General features: G+C 39.4%; 1 protein-coding gene across 1 annotated transcript; it reads right to left on the bottom strand.

Moving 5' to 3' along the window:
* Nucleotides 1-4436: 4436 nt before the first annotated feature.
* LOC147456618 (pentatricopeptide repeat-containing protein DOT4, chloroplastic-like) lies at nt 4437-7527 on the bottom strand. The gene is made up of 2 exons (XM_086515052.1): nt 7276-7527; nt 4437-7120 (listed from the first exon to the last, which is right to left on the bottom strand). Exons 1-2 carry the CDS (start codon nt 7307-7309, stop codon nt 5037-5039), a joined length of 2118 nt encoding a protein of 705 aa, XP_086371178.1. The 5' UTR covers nt 7310-7527; the 3' UTR covers nt 4437-5036.
* Nucleotides 7528-10919: the final 3392 nt, after the last annotated feature.

Here is a 10919-nt window from a genome sequence, read left to right as displayed (position 1 = left end):
AGATGGGAGATGTGGTACAACCAGATGGATTTTTCAAAGGGCAAGAGGTCTCAATCACTCTGTTGATTGGGAAGATAAGGCTCCATGTGCAAATCTATGTTGATAAAGAAGATTTTTTCATCCCTCAAGCATGAAGTTGTTATCCTAGGGGCACCATGGTTTGATCGCATGGTTTCCACTATGAAGTTTCTTGAGAAAGAATTCCTCTTTTCCTATCAAGGCAAGGATATCATGCTTGACGTTGGACAACACTATACCTCTTGTACAGACTCAAACTTTAGACAAAGTAATGAAAATCTCTCTTTCTTGTTACATGGTTTTTTTCAAGGAGTCTAAGAAAAATGCATGTGTCCCTAATGAAGTTAAAAATGAAACTAAAGAGGATTTAGAACTTTCTAGTTTCCTAAATGAGTTTCAAAATGTGTTTATGGATGGAATTCCCAGGGAGCTACCTCCCAGAAGGGAACAAGATGATCATTCCATAGAACTTCTACCTTGTAGCTCACCTCCTAATAAGCCTCCTTATTGCATCTCATCAGCTCAACAAGAGAAATTATGAGGCAAGTGAACAAGCTTGTGGAAAAAGGGATGATCGGCAGACCTAGTTCAACTCCATTTTTGTTCACCTGTCTACTCTAGTACAAAAGAAAGATGGTACTTATAGAATGTGTGTGGACTATCGAGGCTGGATAACTGTAAAGAATATATTTCTAGTTCCCAATATAGAATATATATTCAATGCTACAAGGGTCTACATACTTTAGTAGAATAGATCTCAAAAGTGGCTATCACCAGATAAGGATAGTGCTTGAAGGTATTCATAAGATAGGCTTTTGAACAACTTTTGGACTATATGAATTCTTGGTACTCCCTTTTGGGCTAACCAATGCACCGGATACCTTTAATTGAATGATGGAATGACTCTTTAGACCTCATCAAATCTTCACCGGACTGTTCTTCGGCGACATTCTCATCTACTCAAAGACTATTGAGGAACATAATCAACATCTTCATATAATATTTCAAGTTTTGAGAGAGGATAAACTTTACATTAATCATGAGTTTTTCTTAAAAGAGATTTAGTATTTAGGTCATATTATTCCTCATCGAGGCATCAATCTTAATTGGGTAATTTCTTTGAATTATGTGCATGATTATATTGTTTCTAATGTGTATTTGTTTAAAGAAATTAGCATGGCACAACCTATATTCTCCTTGATATCTTTCTCTTAAGGGAAAACTCTCTCCTTTCATATTTAAAAATCCGCTGCATCTAAAAGTAATTATTAGATTCTCTAACAATACCCACACATGCTATCAATAATGAAGATAATCTCAATCTCTTTGTGCCCACACATTTGCTGCCTCTTTCCATTGTCATGTCGATTTGGTGGATATGATACTCCATGTGCAACAAGTTTGGTCCTAAAAACCTTAGCAAACTACTTTCAGAAGCTATCAATAAATAAAGATTGTCCTAGGGATGACCACTCTTCAAAATCATTTTCTTTGCAATTTACTAAAATCTTTTAGACATCCAAAGCAGTAGTTGTCTTAAAGACCATATTAGTAATTTTGATAGTGACACTTGACTAAAATTGTTTCCTTTCCTGGGCTAACATTCTTGTGCATCAAATGAGAGTCCACATGGCCTGTTATTCAAAGACTTGATTCTATTCTCATTGAATGTATGCCTCTCTTCATTGCCATTTGCACAATGCTCCATCCCCAAGTTTACGAGAGGAAACTTTGAGATTTTTTCCTCTTCTAGGCAACCTCTTCTTGTGCACCAAATGGGAGTCCAATTGGTTTATAAATCAAGAATGATCATCCTTGATTCCATTCTCATGAGTATTCCCATCTATGTAGATCCACTAATCTCCTAAAGTCCAATCCCGAGGGGGGATTCACTACATCACTTGCGTGCACCAAAATTGGCATTTTGGTATATGAGACCCTCCTTTGTAAACTCTATCTTTTATGCCTTATAAAACCCCCCTATTGTACACTTACGTAATACCATTATAATAACCCTTAGTTAAACCCCAGGCTCCCACTACTCCAATAGCCACAAAATCTTACACTAACTTTTTTTTTTAATACTCTCTCCAACAGAGAGTTACATTATATTATGAAAACAATCAAAAGTACAAAAACTCCATGCTCAAGATGAGGCATGGAGACAAAGAAGTCCAAAAAAATTATAAGCAGCTCCTATGGCTATTAGGGGGAGCCACACCATCACATCCATCAACTGAAAGCCACAAAATATTGCACTAACTTAATGAGATCAAGCATTAAAGCCTTACAATTAGCACAATTCAAAATTGTCTGACATTCTTGAAAAGTGTTTGTCTATGATATACAATCTTCCTTCTTGAACTTGTTTGTCTATGATATACAATCTTACTTTTTGAAGTTTTTTGTCTATGATATACAATCTTACTTCTTAAAGCAACAATTACATGACTTCATTCACACCTATAAACTACCCCAAGGCAAAACCTTTGGTGATTGCAATACGCCCTAAAACCCAACTAGCTTTCTTTGGTGATGAGACAACCAATGTGGGTTATCACTCTCCTTTCCAATTTGGAAACAAATACTTAAAAATTGCATAGAGTGAAGCATCCAATACTTGGCTTCAAGGCTAATATCCCAAAACATGTTGAGATGAGGAAAAACTTCTCGAGAGGTCCCCATCCCAACACTCTCACCATAGATGTGGGCTTAATTAACTAGAAATAAAAATCAAACTAGTCTAGCTATCTAGACCAAAACAAATTAAGGTGATGAGGAATTTTGATCTAGAGAATTTGAGTTCTCTTATATGTTGAAAAAAATTCAACACCCTCCTCGGTGCCAACTTGTCCATGGTTGTACACATGCCAACATGCTCGAGAACTGATTCACCATAATCATCAATCAACTCAATAGAGCATAATGCACAAGGTCACTTTAGCCAATGACTCCCAAACGCGAGTCAATTCACCTTCAAAACTTTTTGAGAGGTCACCAATCCCAGTATTACCACTGCATATACACACCTAACTAAAAGTTTCCCCAAATTGATCTCTATCCATTAGACCCTAAAACCTGGGTCATAGAGACCTACCCCAACTTGAGTCCTCTTATTAAATTTCCACAATTTTACATGTTGACAATATTTCAACAAAACACCGTATGTCCTGAGGGGGCTCCAAATAGTGTCCTTTCCCTTATTATTATTAATTTTAGAGCAAAATAAAACCAACTCCTATAACAACTCGCCCGGTAAACTATTCTCTACATCACTGCTGAAGGAGATCTAGTATCAGACCACTATTGACATCTTAACCTATCTAACCTTGGTGTATAACATCAGACCTTAGAATTCTCGCATTAAGTTGATTTTTTATAGGACAATCACATGACAAATTATAAAGGAACATGCAAAAAATTCCTTTAGTATCATCCTCTTATGTTTAAACTCGAAAGAGCATAATGCACAACACCAATTTGCTACCAATGACTCGAAACGCCTATCAACTCACCTTCACAACTTCTCAAGAGGTCACCAATCCCAATATTGTCACTGCAAATGCACGCTTCAATGAAAGATTTCCCAAACTGGTCTAGCCATTAGACTCCAAAACCTTAAGGTGATGTAGCAAATGAAACCAATTTGAGTCCTTTCAACAAAACACCACCATCCTTGGGGCTCCAAATAGTGTCCATATCCTCTATATCATTCACCTTTAGATAAGATTACCCACGAACAACAATTGCATACTAGGAGAGGATGATTGTGTGATGCCCCAGAGAGTCCAAGCAGCTCCCACAACGAAACGCTTGGCATACTATCCTCCGCATCACTCCTAAAGGAGATCTAGTAACCGGACCACCATCGTGACATCTTAACCTATCTAGCTAGTCTTTGACACATAACATTAAACCTTGAAAGTCTTAGCAAAAAAATCAACCTTTAATTAGTTGATTTTCTACAAGACAATCACTCGACAAATTACACAAGCACATGCAAAAAATCCTTTTAGTACCATCCTCTTAGATTTGAAACTTTTTACAAACATTGAGTGATGGATAAGCAACGAATCAAACCTATATTTTGTAGGTCTTCAGAGTAGATGAAAAAGTAAATAATTTTCTAAATCACTACACATGCCAAATGCAAGAACCCATATAGTTAAATAGGTATTACCAAAGTATATCAAGTTTTCATGTTTTGAAACTGTGAATTAGCATGGCATTCCAATGACGATTAAGACATGTTGTATGACTTGGATTGCAAGCCCTTGCCAAGGGCTTGCAATGACGGTTAAGACAAAATCTTTTTGGGACTTTAACCTTATAACTGATTTTGTCTAGATTTTAGAAGGTTGTCCAAGCTTTGTAGGCTAGTGCACACACCTCCAATTTCAATAGTTACAGGATAGGTCGAACCACAAGCCACACCAATGGCCTACTAACCCTGGATACTTTCACAGTAATGCATTGTCCCGAAAGCTCCAGGTCTTGTCTGCTTGCCCATATCCAAGAGCTTTGGTTAGAAAAGTTGGCAGGTACTAGAAAACAAAACAAGTAGATGTCAAAATTCACCTCCACGGGACCTTTAGTGCATACATTATTTTTATAAGTGTATAAGCAGTGCTTAGATCACTGTTTTAATGAATGAGCACCTACCATACATACTCAATACATATATGGATGGTGGTTTAACAAATTTGTTCTATGGATTCCCACCTATTATACATACTCGATTAGTTATGTATCAGTATTTCTCGAACGGCTCCATCTTGGAGATGCCCTCCTATGGTCCATAGCCTTGTTAAATTTGTAAGTGTTGCCTGAGCAACTGTGGCTTGTTGATGTCGACCTGCACTACTCTCTCTTGATGGCTGCGTTGACCTACTTTGCACCTTTCCACTTCTTGAATGCCACAGCCTTATTCTGTGATGCATTGGCTATATATAGCTCAGCCTTGCAAAATCATTTGCTTTTGCAGTTTTGACTTTCCTTGATGTTGGATAATTGCCAATCTACAAACCTATATTGCTTGTGAAAACATATGCAGCTGCATCATCTTCATTTAACCGTAGTGCATGCTCAAAAGCCCACCTTGCGAGTTTCACACTCCCCAGTTTTTGACATGTGACCAGCAGAGTATGCCACATAGTAAGGTCTACAGGAAACGGAGTCACCTCAATGACTGCCAAAGCCTTCTCTAGGTGACCTGCACTGCCAAAAAGGCTAATCATGCATGTATGATGCTCTAAAGTTGGGATAATGTTGAAGGCATGAACGACTGACTCAAAGTAAAGTTGTCCTTCATTCAGGAGTCCGACATGACAACACGCATTAAGAACAATAGTGAATAAGACTGGGTCTGGATCTACACCTTCTGCTAACATAATCTCAAACAAATTGAGAACGCTTTGACTCTGTGCCAGCTGGGCATATCCTCCCATAAGCGTGCCCCAAGAAAGTGAACCACGAACTTGCAATGTGTCAAACAGTTCCTGAGCTTTGTCGAGCACGCCACAACTGGCATACATATTGACCAATGCTACAGGAATTTCCTTTGCTCTTTCATGCAACCCACGTCTCAAAATCTCAGCATGTGCCTTCTGGCCCTTTTGTGCCGCACCTGCATTGCTGCAAGCTTTTAAAACACAAGCAAAAGTGACCTCATCCGGAAGGCAGCCTTCAGCTTGCATTTGATGAAACCAGCTCCATGTTTCCTCGACAAGATCGTGGTGAGCATATGCTGAAATTATTGTGTTCCACAAGCAAACACCCCGGTTTGAAAGCTCATCAAAGACTTCCTGTGCTTTTTGAAGTGCACCACATCTAACATACATATCTACAAGTGCATTTGCAACAACACTGTCAGCTTCCAGCAACCTCATACTTGATATGTGAGCATGTATTTCTTGACCTTTCCTTAAAGCCTTTGTGTTGGCACACGCTTTCAAGATGCAAGCAAAGGTGAATGCATCAGGAGATAAACCTTCCGATTGCATTAGCTTAAAACAGTCAAGCGCGTCTGTGCTACGTCCATGTTGAGCGTAACCTGCAATAAGTGCAGTCCACAAGACCACATTGCGTACACAAACTTGCTTTAGAGCATCCTTTGCTTTCTCAAGTGCACCACATTTTACATACATATCTACCAGGGCATTGGCGACTTTGCTGTGTGTTTCCAGCAATTGTTCTCTTGCAATTAAAGCATGTATGACTTCACCCCTATCAGAAGCTCCTATGCTGCCACATGCTTTCAAAATGCAAACAAAGGTGATGGCATTTGGAGAAAAACCTGCCTGTTGCATCTGATCAAAACAATTCAAGGCCTTCTCACCATGTCCATTCTGTGTGTACCCAGTAATCAAGGCATTCCATGAAACTACATCACGGATGGGAAGTTCATCAAATAACTCTTGTGCTTTCTGCAGTGCACCACATTTTGCATACATACCGACCAATGCATTGCCAAGCTCGATGTGGTCTGCAACCAGATGCTCTCTCAGAATTAGATTGTGTAACTCTTGGCCCTTGTCCAAATTTCTTGAAGTTCCACATGCTTTTAACATGCAAGAGAAAGTGATCGCGTTTGGGTGGATGCCCTCATCTTGCATCTGTTTGAAACAGCTGAATGCTTCTTTGAAGAAGCCAAATTCAGCATAACCCGCAAGAAGTGCAGTCCAAGAGACTTCATTTCGAACATGCAGCTCATCAAACAATTCTTGTGCTGTCCTTAAAGCACCACACTTGGCATAGAGGTTGACCAGTGCAGTGCCAATAAATACATCATTCTTGTGCAAACCGCTTCTGCTAACTTCCCTATGTATTTTGGCACCAGTATGGAGATCCTTCTGTTGAGCACATGCCTTCAACAAAGCAACAAGGCCAATAGCTGTAACCCTACCATCTTGACGATCCCCTCTGTCATTGTTCCTTACCCTCAAGCTACCCTCTTCGTTTGATGCTCTGCCATAGATTTTGTTACGCTTCCTGCTTCTGCATTTAGCAGAAAATAGTCTATGGCGCTGCACAAAGTACTTCCTGGTAACTCGTTTTGAATGTAGCAGCTGTGCATCCTTGACGTTATGCTCAAAAAGACAACCTGAAGGACGCACAAGGCGGGTAGGTTCTAAAATTTCTTCTCTCTCTCTCTCTCTCTCTCTCTCTCTCTCTCTCTCTCTCTGGGACACACACACACACACACACACACATGCACACTCTCTACTTCGTAAGAACGGAAAAGCACGTACTGCTTACCCCTCTCTTTCGAAGCTTCAAGCGTTGCAGTCATTAGGAGGGCTGCCGGTAAGAAATTCTTAGGGAGCCATTACTGCCTCGTCTCCTCTTCGTCTCTGCAAGAATGACTTCCGCCATGCATCCGCCCGGCCAAATAGCAATTGTAAGTCGACGCCGTCCGTTCGACCCATATTGAGAGAGAGAGAGAGAGAGAGACGAAGGGCACATGATTTCCTCAGCCACAAGCATGGGAGGGTGGGATCGACACTCGACTCTCTGATGAATGAGGGCCGTAGATCATGGTGAGTGTACCTGAGATTACAAAACTGGGATAGTCAGGATCACTTCACGATAGTTGGAACTTGGAAGTAAGAATACAACACGCTACATACAAATTGCTTGATGTAGGGCTTAGGCAATAGTGTAAGGTTAAGCAAGATAAGAATGTACCTAAAACTAGGGATGACTTTAGAATTATGTTTAGTAGAAACTCTATGCCTCTAGGTGAGCTTTGTTGTGCTCTAGAATGCATGGTTGTAGTGAGTTTGCTTGTGGTTCAATCCCTATCACGAATGTGATGCATAGCTAGATGTAGGGGAAGGAGTAAAGGAGCCTCGCATGATTACGACCCTGTCAAGCATCAAAAGGAAAGCGTTACCTATGGTAAAGAGGGCTTGTTTCTTAGTATTGATCCCGTAGTAGAGTAAAAGGCCATGAAAGAAGATTTGTGCTACAGGTGCTGGAGCATCACAAATTTAAGGATTGCTCCAAGAAATCCAAGTTGGCAGCTAGCATGGTCTTAAATCCTTTAAGTGAAGAAGATAATGATGAGGAAGAGGATTTATTGACATACTCTAGTTAGAGAATTTTGGCAGTATCGGCACTCACAAAGTGTCAATTTTTCCTTATGTATATTTACCTGTGGTGCATAAAAGGGATATCAATTTGAAAATATTGTACTCATAGTTATAAATGGGTATGTGAAAGGAAAATGGGTATGTTAAAGTGTTGTTTGACACAAGAATCATGTGAAAAATTTGGAATTAGGAGAGGAAGTAGGAATGTGAAGAGCGCACTATGCTAGAGAGACACCAAAAATAAGACAATAATATGTGAGAAAGTAGATATTTTACTTAATACAGAAACTACTTTATAGCTACCATACAATGCGTTTCTACATTGCTCTAAACTGCTTGAAAGTGGTTCATGAAATTGCCTAAAAATTCTCTTATAATCACTTTGTTGCTACAACAAACTTCTGCAAACCTCTTCAAATTGTTTGAGAGAACACTATCAAAACACTTTGAAAAGCACTTTTATAGTGATTTTTGAAAAATTGCTTGAAAGTGCTTATCAACACTTCAAGTCCTAAGTTGGGATGATCCTGAAATGTAGCTTAATACACAGGAGCTTATCTAGCTCTAATTCAATAACACAAATATGTGTGAGTGTGTTGCCTAGCCAATATCACTCAAAAATAACACACATATGTGTGAGTGTGTTGCCTAACCAATACCAATCAAAAACACTTTGCAATATCTACTCGCACTTGTCTCCCAATCTTTTTGTCTTAGTGTTTGTTTGCACCATCTCCATCTTTATATAGATACTACTTCTTCGGCTAAGAGAAACTCCTTTGGTGGGTAGATTCTCCATTACAATAAGTCTTCTTCACACTTCATAAAGAGATAACCAATGTATCTCCTTTTGGGTGAAAGCATGAGTAGGTGGACAAAAAAGTTGTGTCCGAGACATAGCTATTTTTGGAAATGTTTGAACAAATATGGTTGAGCAAAATGAAAAAATATAGGGCATCTTATATATCACTGGATATCTCTTCAAAAGGAGGATCTAAATCTATAATGGGCCACAATTTAGAATTGATTTGTGAAAATTTTACCGATCTCCACTTTTGAAAAAATAGATATTGAAAAACAACTTTCGACCCTTAAAAGTGTACCACCCATTCATGCTTTCACCTTTCTAGCATTAACGAGTCCTGAAATTAGGTGGTTACATGTAGTTTAGAATTTGCAACATCGTAGGTAACTGAGTAGGCACCTCTACGAGCTTTAGTAGAAGAGGAATCTTGATAATTCCTCTTACCAAACCACAATCCATATTGAAAAGTTAAACTTCTCTTTGTTACTCATCACAAGATATTGTGCCGCATTAAGAGATACAACTTTTGCAAATAAGGTGCCTATTGTGGGTTGTCACCTAAAATTACTCCATAAATTTTCACAAATCTTACTTTCACTAACCAACTGGATAGTTGTAGTATAATTGTACTACATGTATGTATGGTCATATACATGATCAAATTCATGCAATGGAATGTGACCATCATGAGTCCACTTTTCCATGGCTCCATTGCACCATAATTCTAAGAGGGTGTTCACACCTTGTTGTAGGAGATGATGTGAACTTTGCACTGGTCACACCTTCCATCTCTGAGAACTATCCAAGGAAAGAGATATGACCTAAGCTTGGATACTTTGACACCTTCCCTAAATTTTAGTAACATCTCTAGTAACCATTGTTGATGAGCAAAGATGGGGTGAGATAGTATCGTCCAACACCTTTCCTCAACTTCAACATCACTTTTGAAAAAAGAAGTGAAGGGAACAAAGAATCCAAGCAATGGTTTTAACTTGATTCTTGATAAGAATTTTCTATATCCCATAATGAGCTTTCCCTTACACCTTACTTTTCTTCCCTTGAGGAAAGCTCCATCATGCGAGCACTTTGCCTAAAGCTCCTCTTCATGTCATCAAAACCTTGCATGTTTAGCCAATCACTTGCATGTATAACCTCTTTCTTACATGTCCTCCTACCATATGTATCTCTATATGTAGTCTCTTCATGCTCCGCATTTGAGCCAAGAAGAGAAAACTCATAATGCTCAAAGGCTGATGTCCTGCCTATTTGGAAAGCCCTTCTTTTGGGAAATCATATCCTCCTTGTGGATCTTCTTCCTTCATGATTCTCTTTCTCCACCATAGCAACCTTGTTCATTTTGTGGTATGTGATGGGCATGCATTCCTCCTCTAGCACTTGAACTTTGCTTGAGTCCTTGCACGGCTCCTTGAAACTCTTCTCTAGTTTTCTTCTTATACCTGCAACACCACATCTTTGTAGCTTCTTCACCTTCTTCAACTTTCATTCCAAATTCTTTGTATATATGAAAATTTGATGCCTAAGGGACTAAGGATGTGCTCTTCTCCACCCACCCACCTCCTCTTATAGTGATCCCTTACGTCTATTTTTAGGAGACTCCTATACTAAGGGCGTGCTCTTCTCCACCCACGCACCTCCTCTTATAGTGATCCCCTACCCTTATTTTTAGGAGACCCTCATACTAAGCACACTATAGTTGGCCTTGCCTAGGACCACCATCTCCCACCCTAAAGACATCCTAGTCTTGTTTTGACATTACTACCCCTTGAAAATGTCATCGATGCTAGACTTAGCACCAGTGAGTTTAGAACCAGTATCCAGCTTCCTCTAGGATCCATCATCATGGGCCACTTATAGAGGTAGTAGACAACAATCTCTGTTTTTGCAGCACAAGTAGAGCTGAAAACGATTGCCTTGACTTGCCCAACATTAATAGTTTCGTGTTGGCATCCTACTTTGGGCTTTGCATGCCTAGCCAAGCAAGT

Source organism: Adiantum capillus-veneris, chromosome 6 (assembly GCF_014529385.1).
Source record: "Adiantum capillus-veneris isolate H3 chromosome 6, ASM1452938v2, whole genome shotgun sequence".
Classification (NCBI taxonomy): Eukaryota; Viridiplantae; Streptophyta; class Polypodiopsida; order Polypodiales; family Pteridaceae; genus Adiantum; species Adiantum capillus-veneris.
Note: the sequence above shows the minus strand (reverse complement) of the source record. Positions and strands in the feature narration are given on the sequence as shown.